This window comes from Psammomys obesus, unplaced genomic scaffold (assembly GCF_907164565.1).
Source record: "Psammomys obesus unplaced genomic scaffold, mPsaObe1.curated_primary_1811, whole genome shotgun sequence".
Lineage (NCBI taxonomy): Eukaryota > Metazoa > Chordata > Mammalia > Rodentia > Muridae > Psammomys > Psammomys obesus.
In genome coordinates this window covers 23,855,866-23,878,746 of record NW_026596117.1, presented here as the reverse complement: position 1 = coordinate 23,878,746, position 22,881 = coordinate 23,855,866, and the positions used below count along the sequence as shown (strand labels likewise).

Here is a 22,881-nt window from a genome sequence, read left to right as displayed (position 1 = left end):
AAAAAAAAAAAGAGAGCGAGAAATCCCTGAGTCTAAGCTTCTATACCTAGTTTCCTTCCTGACCAAGACAATTTAATCTGTAAACAACTCCCTTTTAATGATGATTCACATCCATCACCCACAGAATGACTAAAACCACTCACCCCTTTTTTGGGAAGTGAGGTATTGTTCTCTTTAAATTGCTTCCTGCTCTTTTGGGGATGTTCCCTTTGGGGGGACTGCCCCAAGAACATCAGGATAATGGCCTTATCTTAGGAGAGCTGGCTATATCATTTGTTTGTTGATGATTATTATTTAATATGTTTATATTTTAGTTAAGCATCAGTTATTCCTAAACCAGCTGTATACCCAAATCACCACACAGAGACTAGGATGTACTTGATTAACCTAGAGCACAATGCTGGGCAATAGTTACTCCATTCTAAACTTCTACGCCCGCATAGCTTCCTCCCAGATTTCCCACATTATACTTGCTTTTTAGTCATATCTTAGGTCCAGTTCACTTCTCTTGATGCTTCCTGGTTCTCGCCTCTGGGATCTCTCCTCCCATTCCCTTCTTTCTCCTCCCCATCAGACCAGGATGTCCCACTGTATTCTCTCCATTGCTCAGCATTGGCTGGTTGTTTTTATTGGCAATATAGAGAACAAATGGTAGCATGTTTATACAAACTTGGGACAGGTGATGCTTAGATTAAGCCTCACATGTTAATATCTGGATTGAAAACAGCCAGTGGGGTAGAGAAATTAGCATTTGAACGAGCAAAGGTAAATTGTATACATTCCACAAGAACATTATACCGACATCTGTTGTCCAGTCTCTGTGTTCTAAGAAAGGCAAGGGCTTATTTGAAGTTCTGATTGGAATAGTCTGTGATGCTGGATGACCTAGCTAAGTGTATAGATTTTTTTCTGGCTGAAGATTTTTGAGGAAACAGCTACTGAAGCAGTCTGTGAGGCGGAATCAAGCAGAATGCTGGAATAAATATGTCCCAGCTTCTAAGCATCCTTTCCAGCATCCTTTCCAGCATCCTTGAGGGTGACTCTTCTCAGGGCCATTTCAACTTCTTTGGTGTCTGGTCTGTAAACATAAACATTTATAGACAATATACATATTTTCATAAACACATAAATATGCAGTGTGCACAATTATCTAAAACTGATTCTCTACTCTTGAAGAGATGAAAGGCATCTGGCTTTCTTTATAAGCTAGTCTGGACTGTATAACTGAACTGTAATATAAATTTTTATCTATGCCATATGAAAGGCTGGTATGTTAAGTCCTAAGGGATTGTAGCCAAAGCAAAATTGAGGTCTTAGCTGGAGACATTTTCACACAGTCTCAGCCAGTTTCAGAGCTGTTTCCATGTAAAAGGATCAGCAAAGTATGTTACTTGTTTTGTTAGTTTCTTGATTTCTTTCTTCCTGTCTGAAACCAAGATCTTCAGCGGTTCTCCTCTGATCATATCTAATTTTTATAAAGTTGGATGAAAGTCCATAGTTATAAGTTTATAAAGTTTATAAAGTCCATAGTTTTTACTTTCCTGTTGATATAAATACAAAGTCTCTTCCCTAACGTAACACATTTCCTGTTTTCCATTCTCAAGTTAGGGCATCCATAGGCTAATCCAATTCATCAGTCCAATCTAAAATCCAGGGTTTTTTGTTTTGTTTTTTGTTTGTTTCGAAGCTGTGCTACTTGTCTCATTGCTATTTAAAAAATTTAAAGTCAATAAAGCATTATTTAATCTATCTCTGGAAGATCCCATATCCCCCTTCTGTTCTATGAGCATTTTCTTTAAAGTCCTGTGAGATTTCTCCATAACTGCTTGTCCAAAAAGATTGTGATATAGCCGTAACATTTTCTATGCTATGTTTAAAATACTGTATTTTGTTTTGGGTTGGTTTTTTTGTTGTTGTTTTGTTTTTTTAAGACAGAGTTTCTCTGTGTAGTCTTGGCTGCCCTGGACTCACTTTGTAGACCAGGCTGGCCTTGAACTCACAACAATCCACTTGTTTATGCCTCCTGAATGTTGGGATTAAAGGTGTCCCCACCACGTCCATCTTATATTGTGGTATTTTAATGTATACTGTTGTGGGTTATTATTTATTATTGATTTATCTTTTAGTTAAGCAGCAGTTATTCCTAAACAAGCTGTATACCCAAATCACCACACAGAGACTGGGCTTTATTTAATTAACCTAGAGCACAATGCTGGGCAATAGTTACTCCAGCCTAAACCTCCAAGCCCATATAGTTTCCTACCATTCAGGTTTCAACCTGTATACTTGCTTTTAGTCATATCTTAGGTCCGGTTCATCTGTACATGTGGTTCCAAGATCTCCTGTGGATTCTCTGTTCTCCTCCCTTCACTTCCTCCTCTCACACCCCAGGACATCCCACCCTATTTTGTCTATTGCACAGTATTGTGGCTACTTGTTTTAATTGACAACACAGAGAACAAATGGTAGCATGTTTACACAGACTTGAGACAGGTGATGCTTGGAATACAATTTTCGGATTGAAACCAGATCATGGGGTAGAGAAATCAGTATTTGAATGAACAAGGGTAAACTGTATACATTCCAAAAGAACATTATACCAACAGTATACATATGTTGAAGCATTATCAGCTTTAATCTGTAAAAACATATCTAAGATAGTCGTCATTTCTGATAAATGGGCAATCTCAGAATCATCTTCTTAGAATTCAAAGCAAAAGCCCATTGGAATTCTGAATATAAATCTACGGTATGATGCACATTTCTTGTTTTTCTAAACTCTGCAGAATGAATCATATAAGCTATTGTATGACCTTTCTCTAAGGTAACATTATTGAAGAGAGTCTTTATTTTTAATTAAGTATATAGTCCTTCATGTAGTAATTCATCCTTGACAATATAAATATAATGTCTAGTCTGGTTACGATGATGCATAGGTGAAGCTTTTTAAATATTCTTTATTTTATGTATATGAATGCTCTATCTTCATGTATACCTACTTGCCAGAAAAGGATATCAGAACTCAATATAGATGGTTGTGAGCCACCAAGTGGTTGCTGGGAATTGAATTCAGGACCTCTGGAAGAGGAGACAAGTATGTTTAACTGATGAGCCATCTCTCTAACCTAACTGAAGCTTTTTTTAGAAAAATAAATTATTTACTTATTATTTATACATATTCTGAATGCATATGCACCTGATGGTTCTGGAGCTGCTACATAGCTGTTGGCAACTGAACTCAGGACCTTTGGAAGAACAGCTAGTGCTCTTAACCATTTGCACCATCTCTCCAGCCTCCTTAATGAAGCTTTTTGATTTAGTATCTCTATGGGCTGCTATTACATGATCTACTTTCAAGCCTTTGTGGATTTCTCTCTCCTGGAACTACTTTTTTCCTGTTACTGCAGGTTCCAGACTGGATTGCTCTGAAGATTCTTTATTCTGATTTAAAGAATCCTCTAATCTCTGCCTTTTGTCTCTATTCTAACATTTAATTTTTCAGTCTTTTTCTTCTCTAAGTCAGTTTTCTTCTGATCTCTTTTAAATAGGATATGTAAAATTGAACATATAATTGACCATTATTGAACATATCATTAAAACATACAATCATTTCTGTGCTGACAGTCAAAATAAAATTATAGGGTCCAAGAGTCCTCTTTTACACTATTTTCCATTGTTTTAGCATGGAAAATACTTTTCTTTGTAATCTAATTTTCTCTTTTTTACAGACTTCATTATTTAAACTCTTTATTACTTCTTTTTTAAATTAAATTAATTTATTCAATTTACATCCTGACTGCAGTCCCCTCCCTCCTCTCTTCCTGGTTCCACCCTCCCACTTTCTCATCCCTTGCCCCATCCTCTTCTCCTCAGAAAAAGGACCCCCACCACCACTACCAACAACCCGCCCCAGCACATTGACCCTCCTTGTTTCACTGAGCTGGATGCCGATGGGCCGGAAGTGTAAGCCATAGGACCAAAAGGTCTGGCTTCCAGGCAGGAAGATCTCTGGTTAAGCAGAAGAGTGCTGGTCAGGAGAAAATATTCCTCTTTTAGGCTAGGCTGCCAGCACCAGGCCAGATGGCAGCGAGGAGCTCAGGGCCCTGAAGCCTGAGTCAGGTGGTGGTGTGTAATTCTAGAAGAACATGCTAATAATGTTTATTATTAGTGCATACCTATTATGGTGGTATTATCTAACCTGCTATCATAATCAATAAAGACTCTTAGATTTTAGATTTGCCTTATTTCATCTTGGGCTGGGAAGATAATTCCATCTACACTATCTCATTATCTCCCAGCACCCATCCCATGTCATCTGCTTTAATCATTCCTATCTGGATTATTTTTCATCCATAATCTCTAAATACTTGCTTATATTTTTTATTTGAGCCATTTCTTTCCACACCAAAGCCTCTCTGAGTTGCCTTGCTTCTCAGAGCAGAGGGGCAGTCACCTTTCCAAGCCCCACAGAACAAAACTGGGCTGAAGTTTTAAGTTCTGTTCCCAGCTACATGAAGCTGCTGGGCCATGATGTGGTCAGTGCTCACCTTCTCCTCTGTCTGCATGGGTGCTCTAAAGAGAAGCTGTGGTGTAGCTCTGAAACCACCAGCTGACTTTGCTCATGGCTATTTAATTGTTCTGCTGCATAGTGGGGCCTCTTAAGGTATTGCAGCTGTGAAATGCAGTCAGCTTTATTGCTCCTAAGTAGCTGCTTTTAAGGGCTTTCCTGCCTGGCTAGCTGAGCTTTCTCAGGCCCTATGCTTGCATTTCTATCTAATTTTGGATTATTTGCTGCACATTGGGTACCTTTTTAAATGATATGGCATAATTGGGGGGGGGTGTTATTTTTAGTTACTGCTCTAGCTCACAAATAATAACAGAGACCTATTAGATTTATTTAACAAGCTTGAAAGCAGTAGAGCTGGGCAGATATTGATCTGTTCTAACCCGTGTATGCCAGTCTTGCTATTTTCCAGCCATATGCCCGAGTTACTTGCCATATTGGTCTTGCCTGGGCTGTTTCTGTTCTATCAGGTCAGTCCTCATCATGAGCTCCCCATGACCACATCCTTTTTCTCCTTCTTTCTTCTTCACCTCTACTTCATGGTCCCTACCTGAGATCCCTCACTGGAACAGAAGTCCAGCCCCTCTGTCTCCTATCCCCGTCACTGGCTGCCAGCTACTTTATTAACCAATCAGAGATAATTGGGGAGTGATGTTTATACAACATTGACACAGAAGATTCTTCATAAAAATAATGTCCATGTCCAGGCTGTAATCAAATCTTGGGGCACAGAAATTAGCATTTGAAAACACAGCATTGTGAAAACTGTTAATTATTTTAATAGTTATTGTATAAAATATTGACACAAGGTGGGACTGTTTAACATTCCTTGTGGTAAGAACTTCCTGTAATATCTCTTAGTTGGCTTGGCATGGTTAAATGAGGGCACAGTGAAAGCAAACTTTTCTCTATCTTGTGGTACTGCTACACAACAGAGTGCTACTGGATAATGAATTATCAGTAACCACTACAACAAGGATGACTTTCAAAATCATTATGCTAAGGGAGAAAAGCCAGATAAAGCAGAATATGTACTGTGTGAACTAATCCTTCAAACTTTTTTTTTCAAGACAGGGTTTCTCTGTGTAGCTCTTGCTATCCTGAAACTCACTCTGTAGACTAGGCTGCCTTCAAACTCAGAGATTCATCTGTCTCTGCCTCCTGAGTACTGGGATTAATGGTGTGCATCACCATCGGGTACTGTGTGAACTATACTGTATGTTTTGTACAAAGTAAAAAACATTCTGTAGAGACTGAAAGCAGATTAGCCATTGCAGTGGAGAAAGAATTACAGTAGGTGGTTTCATGTGGCTGAATTCTTGTCAACAGCATGTGATTGAAAATGGTATCTAGACATTCCTCTGTGTAGCTCACTACAATAACCCATGCAACCCTCCCTGATTGTTCCTTCCCATGTTCTAATTGACTGAAGAGGACTTTGAGAACCTAGAAGCAGAGCCATAAGGTATACTTGAATGATTTCATAAACAAACTATTTCAACCATGAATGTAAGATAGCAATTAATAAAGTAAGTTTTTTTTAATCTTTCTAGTTCCCAAAATAATTGACACAAAGAGACTATGATTTATTTTACAGGCTTAAATAAAGCACTGGAGGCTGGGCAGATATCAACCATCTAAGCTATTTAGCTATCTCTCAGCTACACAATCCAAGTTACTGATAAGATAAAAAAATCTTTTTTTTTACATTTCTTTTATCTCTTTCTCCCTATTCCACCCTAATCCCTGCCAAAACCCCAACACCAGGTAGGAGAAAGGGTTAGTGGGAGAGGGGGTGCAGTTCTCTTAGCTGCTTCCTGATGGTTAGGGTCGTCGGGTTCCTTGGAGCCATCCAATCCTTGTTTCAGGAGATCTCCAACTTCCTGTCTCACAACAGCAACCAGGAGCAGCAAGGGGGAGGGGGATGCAGGGGAAGCAGAAGCAGCCACAGTCGCAGCTGCAGCCACCACTTTGTTCTTTGAGCTCCACACTCTCTGGGCTCTGGCATTTTTTCTCTCTCCAGAGCCCTCAGATTTAAACAACCTGCAGCTGGCAAAGAGCTCCTCTCAGAGCCTGCATGAAGCAAATAGTCTGCTGCTGTGGACAATTTGAATCAGTCCCACATCCCATACCTGAGACCAAAACAAAAACATGTTTATATCCACAACACACAAGTTGTCCATTCTGAGCTGAATCTGCTCCATCTGGCCAAGTCCTCCTTCTTCATCTTCTCCTTCTCCCACACCCTTGTGGTTTCTTGACCCCAAGCCTGGGAACCTAAACTCCACCTACTTCTCTTCTGCCTAGTCATAGGTTTCAACATCTTTATTAGTCAATCAGGGATAAATAGGACCATTCCTTACATCACATGGGTACAGGAGATGGTTCAACATCCATGACAATGCCTGTGGCTGGGTGGTAACTAGATCTCATAGCAATGGAATCAGCATCTGAAAACACAGCGTACAAGACCCTCCTCCAGCACATGAACCAAAACTAAGGTATCCAGTGTAGGTAACAGGACTTGAACTCAGGGCCGCTGCAAAGCTATATGTGCTCTTAACTACTGAGCCATTTCTCTAACCTCTTATTTACCTAATTAAAAAATATATTAAATTACCATCGTATTTATCCTACAACATTTAAAATGTTGTAAAAGCAACATTTTACATAGGTGACGGGGATTAATAATGTGATTAATATGTGATTTCAAGCATCCACTGAGGTGCTGGAATGGCAGAGGATGGTTACACAGACAACACTGTTCTAGAAGTCAAGCCTGCCTGGAGCAGGGACAAAAAGATGAAAGAAATGTAAGTAAAAGAGTTTTAAAAAAGTACAAATGGGGGGGGGGGCGGAGCCAAGATGGCGACTAGCACACACAGTTTCCAAGCTGTGGAAGAGAAAAAGTTCTGAGTTGATGAGTGGAAGAACTTCTGAAGCCAGGGAAACAACGGAGAGACTTTCTAAACAACAGGGAACATCGCCGGAGGTGAAAACCTTGGTCTCGGGTCACCCAGGGACTTGTTTGGGGAAGGTGAGAAACGATCCTTTGATCTCTCGGCACTCCCCTCCCCCAGACCTCCCTCCTCCTCGGCACAGCAGACTCGCCTTTCTCAGCGCAGACCTAACTGCCTGGGGCCTGCAGCCACTGAGGCGGAGCCCCAAGCCCTTTATCGGCAAAGGCCAGCAGTACTGAGTCTCGGAGCCCCAGATTCACGAGCGGCAGCTGCACCATCCTCCCAGGGCCCGAGTCTGCTAGACGCCATACTAGCTCCGCAGGATCGCGATCACTGACGGTACGGCCCGCCCAATACCACAGGGACAGAGAATACGCTATATACTCACCAAAACCAGACAGAAACGCCATACAAGCTAGACACACCAGGCGCCGGGCCTCAGAAGCTTGGAGAGCACAGTAAAGAGACCCCAGGACTTCCCAGAAAGCATCTGGACTAGCAACCCAGTCTCCAGTTACAGCGGGACATTCTAACCTGGCGGCGGAGCAGCACTGAGCTGGCGGGGCACATCAGCCCTCCAGTTTAAGACTAACCAGGGCCAAACGAGAGAACAGAAAGGCTGGTTACCCCGATTCCCACTGACGTGACCACCCTGAAATCTCCAGCTGCAGCAAGACCTCATAACCTGTCAGTGACAGCAGCACGGAACTGGCGGAGCACATCAAAGAAGCAGGGCCAAACCAGAGAGCAGACAGCCCAGATACGCCGATCTCTGCCAAGTGTCCTGCCTGTACAGCTAGTCCTCAGCATACGCTAAGGACACGGGACCTCTCTCAACTTCCTGAAGAATTCTCCAGACTTGAAAGAGAGACAGTACCAGTCTGATCGGCAGAATCCAAAAACAAACAGGGAAGGTCTCAGATAAGCCAATGGCCAGGGGTAGGCGAAAGAACATTTCCAACATAAATCAGGACATCATGACTTCACCAGCAAACCCCAAAATCGATGGATATTCCAATTCATCAGAAGCACAGGAAAATGACCTTAAAGCCATGCTTGCTCAATTATTTGAGGCTCATAAGGAGGAAATGAACAAATCTTTCAAAGAGATGGCCAGTCAATTGGAGGTAAAGAAAGAAGAAATAGACAAAACCCTTAAAGAAACACAGGCAAACATAGCCAAACAAATAGAGGCACAAGTAGAGAAGAAATTAGTGGCATACAAAAAGGAAATGAACAAAGAAATAGAGTCCATCGTAGAGAGACAGGAATCCAAATTCAAACACATAAAAGAAATGGTGCAAGGCATGAAAACAGAATTAGAATCAATAAAGAAAACACAAAATGAGAAAACTCTTGAGCTGGAGAACTTGGAGAAAAGATCAGGAACCACAAAAGTAAGCATCACCAACAGAATACAAGAGATGGAAGAGAGAATCTCTGGAGCTGAAGACACACTTGCAGAAATTGATACTTCTCTCAAAGAAAAAGTAAAATCAGAAAAATTCCAATCACAAAATATCCAAGAAATCAAGGATGCTATGAAAAGACAAAATCTAAGAATAATAGGAATTGATGAAAAAGAAGACTCCAGGCTCCAAGGTCCAGAAAATATTTTCAAAAAAATCATAGAAGAAAATTTTCCCAACTTAAAGAAAGAGATGTCCATAAATATACAAGAGGCCTACAGAACACCAAATAGACTAGACCAGAAAAGAAACACATCACGTCACATCATAGTCAAAACACTAAATCTACAGAACAAAGAAAAGATATTAAAAGCAGCAAGGGAAAAAGGCCAAGTAACATATGAAGGTAGACCTATCAGAATCACACCAGACTTCTCATCAGAAACTATGAAAGCCAGAAGGGCCTGGGCAAGCATCATGGAGACTCTAAGAGATCACAAATGTCAACCCAGACTACTATACCCTGCAAAGCTTTCAATCAACATAGATGGAGAAAACAAAATATTCCATGACAAAACTAAATTTACGCAATATCTATACAGCAAACCAACCCTACAGAAGATACTAGAAGGAAAACTCCAATCCAACGAAAACGAATTCACCCAAGAAAACAGGGCATACAGATAATGTCCCAACAAAAATGAAAAGAAAACAAGCAATGAAACAAGGTAAGATCATCGACTCCATTACACAAGGAACTAACATGCATTGGTCAATATTATCTATCAATATTAATGGACTCAACTCACCAATAAAAAGACACAGGCTAACAGAATGGTTACGGAAACAGGACCCAACATTCTGTTGCATCCAAGAAACACACCTATGCAACAAAGATAAACACTACCTCAGAGTAAAGGGCTGGAAAAATGTTTTTCAAGCAAATGGTTCCAGAAAACAAGCTGGAGTAGCCATCCTAATATCTAATAAAATAGACTTTCAACCCAAGTTAATCAAAAAAGATAAGGAGGGCCACTATATTCTCATCAAAGGAAAAATCCAACAAGAGGACATCACAATTTTGAATATCTATGCCCCAAATACAAGAGCACCTACATTCGTAAATGAAACAATATTAAAGCTTAAATCATACATTGATCCTAATACCTTAATAGTGGGAGACTTCAACACCCCACTCTCATCAAGGGACAGATCAACCAGACAGACACCAAATAGGGAAATGAAAGCACTCACAGAATCCCTAAATCAAATGGACCTAATAGATGTCTACAGATCTTTTCACCCAAACTCAAAAGAGTACACCTTCTTATCAGCACCGCATGGAACCTTCTCCAAAATAGACCATATAGTTGGTCACAAAGCAAGCCTCAACAGATACGAAAGGATTGAAATAATCCCTTGTATACTATCTGACCACCATGGACTAAAGCTGGACATCAACAACAACAGAAACAACAAAAAGCCGACACGCACATGGAAACTGAACAACTTACTACTCAATGACAGCTGGGTCAAGGAAGAAATAAAGAAAGAAATTAAAGACTTTCTAGAATTCAATGAAAATGAAGGCACAACATACCCAAATTTATGGGACACATTGAAAGCAGTGCTCAGAGGAAAATTTATAGCACTAAGTGCCTACAAGATGAAATCTGTAACATCACATACAAACAACTTAATGGCCCAACTGAAAAACCTAGAAAAAAAAGAAGCAGATACACCCAAGAGGAGCAGACGGCTGGAAATAATCAAACTAAGGGCAGAAATCAATCAATTAGAAACAAATAAAATTATCCAAAGAATCAATGAAACAAAAAGCTGGTTCTTTGAGAAAATCAACAAGATAGACAAACCCTTAGCCAAACTAACTAAAAAGCAGAGAGAAACCATACAAATCAGCAAAATCAGAAAGGAAAATGGGGACATAACTACAGACACTGAGGAAATCCAAACGATTATTAGGTCATACTACAAAAGCCTATATGGCACAAAATTTGAAAATCTAAATGAAATGGATAACTTTCTTGACAGATTCCATCTACCAAAATTAAGTCAAGATCAGGTAGAAAGACTGAATAGTCCTATATCTCCCAAGGAAATAGAAGCAGTCATTAACAGTCTCCCCTCCAAAAAAAGCCCTGGACCAGATGGCTTCAGCGCAGAATTCTACAAGACCTTCAAAGAAGTACTAACACCAATTCTCCACAAACTATTCCATAAAATAGAAACAGAAGGAACACTACCAAACTCATTCTATGAAGCCACAGTCACTTTGATACCTAAACCACACAAAGATCCAACAAAAAAAGAGAACTTCAGACCTATCTCTCTTATGAACATTGATGCAAAAATACTCAATAAAATACTTGCAAACCGAATCCAAGAACACATCAAAGATATCATCCACCATGACCAAGTAGGCTTCATCCCAGGAATGCAAGGGTGGTTCAACATACGGAAATCCATCAATGTAATCCACCACATAAACAAAATGAAGGAGAAAAACCACATGATCATCTCCTTAGATGCTGAAAAAGCATTTGACAAAGTCCAGCACCCATTTATGTTTAAAGTCTTGGAGAGATCAGGGATACAAGGCACATACCTAAAGATAGTAAAGGCAATATACAGCAAGCCTATAGCCAACATCAAACTCAATGGAGAGAAACTTAAATCAATCCCACTGAAATCAGGGACAAGACAAGGCTGCCCACTCTCTCCATATCTCTTTAACATTGTACTTGAAGTCCTAGCCAGAGCAATAAGACAACTAAAGGAGATCAAGGGGATACAAATCGGAAAGGAAGAGGTCAAAGTGTCACTATTTGCAGATGATATGATAGTATACATGAGCGACCCCAAAGATTCAACCAGAGAACTTCTTCAGCTGATAAACACCTTCAGCAAAGTGGCAGGATACAAAATCAACTCAAAAAAATCAGAGGCCCTCTTGTATACCAAAGACAAAAAGGCTGAGAAAGAAATTAGGGAAACAACACCCTTCACAATAGCCACTAACAACATAAAGTACCTTGGTGTGACTCTAACCAAGCAAGTGAAAGACCTATTTGAGAAAAACTTCAAGTCTTTGAAGAAAGAAATTGAAGAAGATCTCAGAAGATGGAAAGATCTCCCGTGCTCATGGATTGGTAGGATTAACATTGTGAAAATGGCCATCCTGCCAAAAGCAATCTACAGATTCAATGCAATACCCATCAAAATACCAACTCAATTCTTTACAGACCTTGAAAAAAAGATTCTCAGCTTCATATGGAGAAACAAAAAACCCAGAATCTCCAAAACGATCCTGTACAACAACAGATCATCTGGAGGTATCTCCATTCCCGATCTCAAGCTGTACTACAGGGCAACAGTAATAAAAACTGCATGGTATTGGCATAGAAACAGAAAGGAGGATCAATGGAATCGCATAGAAGACCCAGAAATAAACCCACACACCTATGAATTCTCAATATTTGACAAAGAAGCCAAATCCATTCAATGGAAAAAAGACAGCATCTTCAACAAATGGTGCTGGACCAACTGGATGTCTACATGCAGAAAAATGAAAATAGATCCATATCTATCACCCTGCACAAAACTAAAGTCCAAGTGGATCAAGGACCTCAACATAAAACCAGATACTCTAAATCAGCTGGAAAAAAAAGTGGGAAACAGCCTAGAATTCATTGGCACAGGAGACAACTTCCTGAACAGAACACCAACAGCACAGGCTCTAAGAGCAACAATCAATAAATGGGACCTCATGAAACTGAAAAGCTTCTGTAAAGCAAAAGACACTGTCATCAAAACAAATAGACAGCCTACAGATTGGGAAAGAATCTTCATCAACCCTTTATCTGACAGAGGGCTAATATCAAGTATATATAAAGAACTAAAGAAGCAGAAAAGCAACAAACCAAGTAATCTACTTAAAAAATGGGGAACAGAGCTAAACAGAGAATTCTCGAAAGAGGAACGTCGAATGGCAGAGAAACACTTAAAGAAATGCTCAACCTCATTAGCCATTAGGGAAATGCAAATCAAAACGACCCTGAGATATCACCTTACACCCATCAGAATGGCCAAGATGAAAAACTCAAGTGATAGCACATGCTGGAGAGGTTGTGGAGAAAAGGGAACCCTCCTCCATTGCTGGTGGGAATGTAAACTGGTTCAACCACTCTGGAAGTCAATCTGGCGCTTTCTCAGACAACTAGGAGTAGTGCTACCTCAAGACCCAGCTATACCACTCCTAGGTATATACCCAAAATTTGCTCAAGTACACAACAAGGACATTTGTTCAACCATGTTCATAGCAGCTTTATTTGTAATAGCCAGAACTTGGAAACAACCCAGATGTCCATCAACGGAGGAATGGATACAGAAACTGTGGTATTTTTACACAATGGAATACTACTCAGCAATCAAAAAGGAAGAAATCATGAAATTTGCAGGCAAGTGGTGGGATCTAGAAAAGATCATTCTGAGTGAAGTATCCCAGAAGGAGAAAGACAAACTTGGTATATACTCGCTTATATAGACCTACAAGACATGATAAACATAATGAAATCTACACACCTAAAGAAGATAATCAAGAAAGTGGACACAGGCGAAGGTGATTAATCCTCATTTAGAAAGACAAATGGGATGTGCATTGAACTTATGACAGGAGTCTATCACAAAAGGCATCTGAAAGACTCTACCTAGCAGTGTTTCAAAGCAGACACTAAGACTCATAACCAAACCCTCGGCAGAGTGCAGGGAATCATATGAAAGAAGGGAAGTTAGTATGATATGGAAAGGATAGGAGCTCCACAAGGACCAAATATATTTGGGCACAGGGTCTTTTCTGAGACTGACACTCAACCAAGGACCATCTATGGATATAACCTAGAACTTCTGCTCGGATGTGGCCTGTGGTAGCTCAGTAACCAAGTAGTTTTCCAAAGTAAGGGGAACACGGACTATTTCTAATAGGATCTCAAGGGCAGGCTGTTTGACCCCCACCCCAGGGGAGGAGCAGTCTGTTAGGCCACAGAGGAAGACTTTGCAGCCAGCCCTGAAGATACCTGATAAAACAGGGTCAGATGAAAGGGGAGGAGGTCCTCCCCTATAAGGGGACTTGGAAAGGGGCAGGGAGGAGACCACGGAGGGAGTGTGGGGTTGGGGAGGGAATGAGGGAGCGGGATACAGCTGGGACACAGAGTTAACAAAATGTAACTAAAAAGAAAAATAAAATAAAAAAAAAATCAAAAAAAAAAAAGTACAAATGGGTGCCACAAATCGTGCCCAGACATCGGGCTTAAACTAATGAGTAATGCCTTACAGGAGACAGCAGGGTATGGAGAGATGAATATGCCTTTCAGGATACGAGCATAAGTTTTACTGTGGTTGTTATTGCTGGTTTCATTCCCACTTTACTCCCAGAGGGGATTCTCTGGGTTTGCTTCATCATCTTCTCGCACTCCATTTTAAAGAAGGCTAGAAGAATGGTTGAACAATTAGAAAGTATTGCAGAGTTGGCAATGGAACTAGAAAATTTGCGGGTAGAGGTTGAAATGCTTGGAAGGCAAAAAGCACCGTTGGTAAAGGGAGAACACCTGATAACTAAGAGCCGGACCTCTCCGCAATTGCCGCCCAGCTCTGCTCCATGCACTTGCGGTTCCACAGCCTCTGGGCAGGCCGGGGAACCGGGAGGGGCAGAACAGGCTGCTCTACAGACTGAAAGGGTTGAAGAGAAACAGCCCATTTCAAGAAAACAGGTTAATCTTGAGCAGTCCCAGATTAAGAGATTATCATGATTAGCTTTCCCTGCACCCACCAAAAGTTTTAGACACTGAAATGCTCAATGCAGCCTCCAAGCTTAAAATGACTGGTGTATTAGCTCTGAGAAGTACGCTACGTTTTGCCAGAGACAGGAAGGAACCATTTCTGGCAGTACTGGTTTCTCTGCAAGAATGTTTAGGTGACTTATGGCTGTTAGAACCTAGCTCAAGGCTCAACAGCGAAAAGTGTGAGTGGATGCAGACAAGAGCAGCAGAAAGTCATCAGGATGTAAAAGAAATTATTGATCCAAAAGGGTCTGGTTTTTTGATTATCTCCTTTTAAGAAAGCAACAGCAAGTTTCATTTATATTAAAAGGAAAGCTGTCTTTTTACACAGAAAGGGAAATATGTTGTGGCTATAAACATATTTTTGCTTTGGTCCCAGGTGTGGGATGAGGGACTGATTTAGATTGTTCACAGCAGCAAACTATTTGCCTCACGAAGGCTCTGAGGGGAGCTCTTTGCTAGCTGCAGATAGTTTAAATCTGAGAATTCTGGAGAGAATAAATGCCAGAGCCCAGAGACAGTAGAGTGAAAGTAGACAGAGAAAAAACAAGGCTTTTCTTGCTTCCCCCTTGCTGCTCCTGGTTGCTGTTGTGAGACAAGAAGCTGGAGATCTCCTGAAACAAGGATTGGACTGGCTCCAAGGAACCAGATGTCCCTAACCAGCAGGAAGCAGCTAAGAAAACTGGGTCCCCTCTCCCTCTAACCCTTTCTTTCTTCTACCTGGTGTTGGGGTTTTGGAAGAGATTGGGGTGGAGTAGGGAGAAAAATGTGGGGGCCTTCTGGCACCTTGCTGCCCCCAGAATTCTTGGCTTTTGGTTTAATGACAATAGTGCATTCCCGGCTGACCTGGGGCTTGCTATAAAGATCATCTTCTTGAAACACCTTAGCCCCCCCCCCCCCCCGGGGGAGGCTTCCCAAGTAACACTTCTGAGGAACTTTCCAAACAATCATTGTTAACACAACTTGTGACTCCTTTGTTGGGTTGTCCTGTGATACACTGTTATTAGCACATCTTGTGACCCCTCTGGTGGGTCATCCTGTGATTTCTAGTCACTTAGTAACTCTTCCAAAGGTAATTACATTCCTTTTGCCCTGTCTATGTAAAAGATGTATAAAAAAATAATAAACCGAGAGAGACCTTGATCAGAGAAACTGTCTTGGCCTTTGTTTCTTGAGTCTCTTGTCCCACCCCATTCTCGCCCCCTCTTAGGGTCTCCTTCGACTGACCTGTGGGTCAGGTCAAGTGGCGTCTTGAATAGGGACCTGAACACGAGGGACTCGGTGAAGAACGCTGATAGAGAGGCTGGCCAGAAATAGATGAGAAAAAGGACAACTGTGTGGGAGCCTGCCTCATAGGTATGGTCCAGTAAGTAATCAGTGATCATGGGACAAGAAATGAGTAAGCATAAGACCTTTGTAGAAGGATTAAAAGATGCTTTGAAGACGTGGGGGGTAAAGGTTAAAATGAAAAAAAAAAAATCTCACAAGCTAAAGAGTTACTTGGGGAAATTAGAGCAGCCAAACAGGCAGAAAAAAGTTTTATCTGTGTTTTTAAATATATGGCCATTATATGCTTATGTTTGACTGATTTTTTTTTTAAACGTGTTTCTATTTATTACTTATACAGTATTCTGCCTGCATGTGTGCCAGCAGACTGGAAGAGGGCACCAGATCTCATTATAGATGATTGTGAGCCACCATGTGGTTGCTGGGAATTGAACTCAGGACCTCTGGAAGAACAGACAGTGCTCTTAACCACTGAGCCATCTCTCCAGCCCTGTTTGACTGATCTTAAATGGTTAATATATATCTAGGTTATAGATCAAAAGTAATTAAATATATTTTAAAGTTATATTCAAACTGTTGTTTAGAATATAAATGTGCATATATGTTTATAAGGTCTATAAACACATGTTTAAAACACATGATATGACTGCCATCTTTGCTATATGCTATGGGTTAAAAATTATTATAAAACCTCTTAGTTAACATAAATTGTGTTTCCTTTTAGACTGAAAAGACAAGTCTCATTTTAAATTGGTATTGGTTTTGGAAATCAAATTGTTTGTGAAAGGCCCAGCAAGGGGTCTAACTACCGGGAGGTTTGCAAAGGAGACTCTGAGGCCAGGAATCGCTGTAATTAAGAAGACGTTTTATTTACACCAGTGCACTGGGGCTAACTCCACATCCAGGAGAGAGTGAGCATCAACTCTGGGTAGCTTCTAGTTTTTAAAGGGGTAGACCAGGAGGTTACAGGTCTGACGTCATGGGAGTGGATATAGGGTCTATTGTGAGCAGCAGGTCCGGTCAGCTAGATATCTGGGGTATATCTGTTCTTTTCTGATATGTGCAGATTCAGCTATTGTTAAAGGTGGGGAAAAGGATCAGTACATCTTGTGGTCAGACTAGACCATTGTTAAAGGTGGGGAAAGCAATTTGTTCATCCTGTGGTCTTTCTGAGAAACGGGGCTACATGCCTTTAGTCAAAAGGTAAGGGGCTATTTGGGAGGGGAATATTAGGACCACCTGGATCCAATACTATTTCCTTCTGCAACTGGGTGGAGGTCTTCTCCTTATCTCTGTCCATGCAGATGGCTAGGATCAGGAGGGGCTATTACATTCTCCTGTTCTCTGGAAGAGTATTGAGAGAATTCAAAAATACAGTTTATAAGACTAGTCTGATTCTTTCATTCCCCCTCCTTCTAGTATCTGCTTCAATCATGAAGCAGCTGAAGAATGGGGATTAGTCTCAAGAAGTTCCCCTTTTGGTTTAGCATCTCAGCCTGTAAAGTGGGATAAGGGGCCGGAGGTCCATATTCTGGAAGCTGACAAGTAGAATGTTGACATCATGGGCTAGAAAGGCTAAAATGCTAGTCAGGGTTGGGGAGAAGACAAGAAGCAGTTACATCTGTAAGGTTATGGGACAAAATTAAATATGATTGGGCGTACGACAGATCTTCTATATAAAAAAGGTTTATTAGGTGGATATGTAGAGAGAAGGGAGGGCAGGACAGGATGAGGGAAAGAGAGAGAGGGAAAGAGAGAGAAGGGGGAAGAGAGAGGGGACGCCCCGATAGAGAGGAAGGACCAAGAGAGCGACCATGTATCAGGTTGTCCTTTTAAGGGACACGGTAACCACGCCTTCCAGGTGTGGCCACCTGGCTGTCGACACATGATGACATCATAAGTTGCTAGGCAACCCAGAAGCAGGTTTCATTCCAAAATCCTACCAACATTGACTTTTAATTATCTCAGACCTTATTTTAGTCTTATGCTTCAGTCTCAGTCTTGTATATTCTTTGATAGTGTTGTCTTAGCATAAGTATTTGTACTGTATTAATTCTTTCATTAACGAATGCAACCAAGTGGTTTAGAATACAGGATCTGAAGGTCAGAAGAAATAAAATGATTAAAGGTCCCATTAAAGTTGACACCAGTGTAGTGAACCAGGGTGAACTATTAAACCAAGATTCAGAGCAGCTTTGGTTGGCTTCTCATTCTTTCTTTTAGCTAATCCCTCCCGAACTTTTGCCATAGCATCTTTGATCACCCCTGAGTGATCTATGTATACACAGCATTCCTCTCTTAAGGCTGCACAAAGTCCACCCTCCTTTAGGAAGAGCACATCTAACCCTCTTCTATTTTGTAGGACTACTTCTGACAAGGAAGTTAAAGACTCTTCTAAGTTGGAAATTGACAGTTCTAATTTTTGAATGTCTTCATCTATTGCTGTTTTAAGGCTACTGTACTTGTGGTCCTGGAGAACTAAAGAAGTCACTCCTGTGGCTGCCCCAGTAAGGCCTAAGCCCGAGAGCAGGGTAAGGGTTATAGCAGTGGTTATCTCCCTCTTTGGTCTATCCAGGTCATTTTTGGTGTCCCAGTGACTTAAGATTTCCTTGTAAGGATGGTAGATGATCTTGGGCATTACTTGGACCGGTACACAGACTTCATTGCTGTGTTAGAGAATCTGAGTGTGCACGCAAGGGGTTAATCCTAAACTGCAGACCCACGAACTATGATTGGGAGGAAGCAGATACACATCTGATCCACCAGGGACATGTAAGAAGGAAGAACAGAGCCTGGTGGCTGGGTGCTGCCTTTCAATGCAAGTTCCTGATCCCACGACTGATTGTAGGGACAACCGGGTTTTTGATGGATGTCAGCGGCAGCTGTCCAGACTAGTAACATTGATTAGGTGGGATGCGTCAAGAGCAACCCCTTCATAGAGAGGAGGATTAACTCCATAACAAAGCCAGCAGGACTTTGTCATATTAGGGTTTGTGTTGTTTAGGGCCTCTTAGGCATCCTTCATTATAGCCCAGAGGGGGTCCTCTTCAATGGTTGGGGTACTAGTTGGAGCTGGCTGTGCGGCCTGGGTTAGAGGAACCGGAGTAGATTGTGTGGGTGCGGCCCTCTGAGCAGTGGGTTGTACAGGGACAGGCTGAGGAGGTTTATGAGGTACTAAGACTATGTTAGGTCCCATTTCTTGAGGGGCCAAGGGGGTTACTTCTAATAGAATTCTGAGGATCCCTCTGGATCTTTAGAGCTCCCACCCAGGATCCTAGAATCTCTTACTCTGATGCCAAAATCATGGCCTTTTGTCCAATCATAAGTTTTTCCTAATTCAGTAAAGGTTACTAGGAGCCAATTGCAATTGCCCCTCACGTTCCTCTGGGAATCGAGAACGACGCTGTAAGGGAGGTTACCATTCTCAAGCCTTGTGCCACAAATGTCCTTTTATCTGGGATCTCTTTTGATATGTATTAAGGCCTCTGGTTTTGGCTCATCAAGCCATGGGCCCTGGGTTTCGCAGTCCCAGGCACCACAGTAAAAATCATTTACTGTGCCACAATCACGTTTTCGCCAATGTTACTGGGGCAAACATAGAAATCTACTTTGTAACCCTCTATCCTATAGGTGGCTGTCATTTTTTCTCCATTCCATATGTAAATAACTCCTTAGAGTTCGAGTCTGAGTTCTGGGAACAAAGTTCTGGGGGTAGCTATTTTAGAATCGTGAGAAAGGGTCATCCCGTATTGATTTCTAAGTTCCCATCTGAGATGTTGTGGGGTGTGTGGGTTGCGGGGGATAAGGGGTTGGTAGTCTGCAGTACACACGGTCAGGAGAGCACTGATTGCAGGGATCCAGATCATGGCTGTTCCTTCCGGAGCCTCAGCTTCAAGGGGTTGTTGGTCTTTATGGCTCTCAGTCTTCTGTGGCAGGGGGAGCTGGCTTGACATGGGATGCGTGTACCCAGGCAGTTACTCCGTCTACCTTTAGTTCAGTCGGGGTGGTCAGGAGCACAGTGTATGGCCCCTTCCAGTGAGGTTCCAGAGAATGGGCTCGATGCCTTCGCACAGATATCCGTCTGTGTAGTCTGCAGGGCAACCAGCCTGGCAGCAATTGCCCGGTCTGAATACAAAGTCAAGCCTAAATCCAGTCCTGTGGCCACCAAGGGGGCTGGTGGCCCGTACATAATTTCAAAAGAAGTTAGCCTATAGGGGGTGTTCCAGACTCCGAACAGGGCCAAGGGAAGGAGCACCACCCAGTTTATGCCAGTCTCCAAGGTCAAGGTAGTCAGGGTCTCTTTTATAGTTGTTCATTCTTTCTACCTGTCCTGAACTTTGGGGATGATAAGCACAATGTAACTTACAATTGGTCCCCAACACCTTAGCTAAGTCCTGACTTACCCGGGCAGTAAAAGCAGGCCCGTTATCTGACCCTATTACCTGTGGAATTCCATACCTGGGGAAGATTTCTTCCAGTATTTTTTTAGCCACTATTGACACAGTCTTGTGCTTGATGGGGAAGGCTTCCACCCATCCTGAAAAGGTATCTACAAAAACAGGTATTTATAGCCATATTTACCAGGTTTTATTTCTGTGAAGTCTACCTCCCAAAATATGCCTGGCCAGTTTCCTCTAGGTCTCTTACCAGGTCTAGTCTGAGATCTGCAGGCATTTACCTGAGCACAAACCTGGCATTTATTTAGTACTTATCAAAGTCCTCAGTCCTGAACAAATACTTGAGATCCTTTAACAGCTTCAACTAATTTCTTCTGTCCCAAGTGCATCCACCTGTACATCTTTTGAATCAGGTCCAAGGCAGCATCTTTGGGAAGGATAGTCTCTCCCTTCTGTGTCTTCCAATGTCCTTGCTTGGTCTTGTAGTTGGTGGGATACTGAGAGATGAGGTTTTCTTCCTCAGTTGAGTATTGCAGGTCAGGCCATCCTTTGGTCCGGTCGTTTTTCAGTTTGTCTGTGACCCCAGTCACCAAGATGGGGGTCGAACGTTGCATGGCAATTGTCCTTGCAGCTCGATCCGCTATATTGTTTACCGGGCTACTGGGGAGTCTCCTTTTTGGTGCCCTGGGCAGTGGATGATGCTTACCTTCTTGGGCAGAAAGAGTACATCTAGCAGCTTAGTTATTTCTCCCTTATTTTTGATTTCTTTTCCTTTTGAGGTTAAAAGTCCTCTTTATTGGTATATGGCCCTGTGCACATGGGCCATGGCAAAGGCTTATCTGCTATCAGTGTAGATATTATTTTTTCTGTCCTTTCCTAGGTTGAGGGCTTGAGTTAAAGCAATTAGTTCTGCTCTCTGAGCAGAGGTGCCGGGTGGCAAGGCTTTATTTAGCCCATATTGTTTGTTCTCCGTCCACTACTGCTGCTCCTGCCCTCCTTTGTCCATCCATTAAGAAGCTGCTCCTATCTGTGAACCATGTTATGTCTGCATCTGGCAGGGGATGGTCAATTAAGTCCTTTCTCTACCCCTGATCAGTCGCCAAAATCTGCTGGCAGTCATGAAGAGGAATGTCCATGTCGGGATCAGGAAGCAAGGAAGCCATATTTAGTCCTGTGGGTGGGCTAAAGATGATGCGATCAGTGTTCAGAAGCAGAGTTTGATAATGGGTCATTCGGGCATTAGTGAGCCAGCAGTCTGGGGGCTGTTTGATGATGCTCTTTAAGGCATGTGGAGCTGTAATAGTTAAATTCTGTCCCAGAGTCAGTTTGTGAGCCCTTTTTTGGTAGCACAGCCGAAGGGGTAGGGACTGGCCAGGGGGCATTCTAATGATGATTTTGGCCCTGGCGCCTTCCTCTTTTTTTAGGGCCAGCTCCTTCTCTGGTCCACTTTCCTGTCTTCTACCCTTATCCTTATGTTCTTTTGGCAGTTTAGGAGGGAAGTAGCCCTTAAGGGCTGTGACCAGGGGAATAACTCCTAAAGGGGAGATATCCCCATCCCAGACCTGTGCTCTGTTGACCAGGGTTTCTACTCAGTCCCAGGTGTCCCAGTCAAACAGGGCACCCTTGTCCTGCAGCCACAGAGCAACCTTCATAACATACTTCCATACTTGAAGGGCTTGAGTATCAAGCAGATTGAAACCCCTCCTTTTAAGCAAAATTTGTAGGGATTCCAGACCTGGGTTGGATTTGTGAGATGAAGAGGACTGCCCCGTATTCAACGGGGTACACCCACCCGCAGACCAGTTGGCCCTTCAGTGTTCTTCCGTCGAGCAGGATTTTCTCACGGCACACCAGTCTGCCGGGTTGATATCCGGTAGGTGGAACTGAGAGGAGGGTGGCCAGTCCAGCTGGACGTCCTCTGTGGCTGAGCGGTATGATGAGCGTTGACAGCCCGAACCTCCCCGGATGCCCCAGGGAATAGAACACCACCAAGCCTGGAGATCTGTCGAAGCAGGAACTCGGTTTATTGAATTAAGCAGTCCTTTTTATAGGTTTGGGTCAGGGGGCAGGGTTAAGGAAGTGAGGTAAGATGATGTAGAGGGCAAGGTTAGGTAGTGCAAGGAAAGGTAGGCCAGCGACAAAACTCCACATAACAGTTACCAGGCAGGGTTGATTTTAAGGCAGATAGGCTGAATTACTTTTGCCCAGAAGTGGCGCCTCTTAAACCAGAAGTTAAAGACGGATCTTCAAACTTGAGCCAGGATCAGATAGATATCAGGCCCAACCACCAGCTGTTCTTTCAAAGGTCCTGAGTTCAATTCTCAGCAACCACCTGGGCTCCTTAACTATCTATAGTGACACCTGGAGCTCTGGGGAAATTTGGAGAGTTTCCAATCTGGTTGAGGAAAT

General features: G+C 42.3%; 1 protein-coding gene and 1 long non-coding RNA gene across 2 annotated transcripts in view; both read right to left on the bottom strand.

The window, feature by feature from the left end:
- Camlg (calcium modulating ligand) overlaps nucleotides 1-233 on the bottom strand; it is a 7,622-nt gene extending 7,389 nt beyond the window's left edge. The window contains exon 1 of the mRNA XM_055629184.1: nucleotides 144-233. Coding sequence (XP_055485159.1) covers nucleotides 144-233 — 90 coding nt within the window. The remainder of the gene's footprint in view (nucleotides 1-143) is intronic.
- A 140-nt stretch (nucleotides 234-373) lies between these two features.
- LOC129692914 (uncharacterized) overlaps nucleotides 374-22,881 on the bottom strand; it is a 28,119-nt gene continuing 5,611 nt past the window's right edge. The window contains exon 2 of the long non-coding RNA XR_008722786.1: nucleotides 374-1,078. This is a non-coding gene — a long non-coding RNA (uncharacterized LOC129692914). The remainder of the gene's footprint in view (nucleotides 1,079-22,881) is intronic.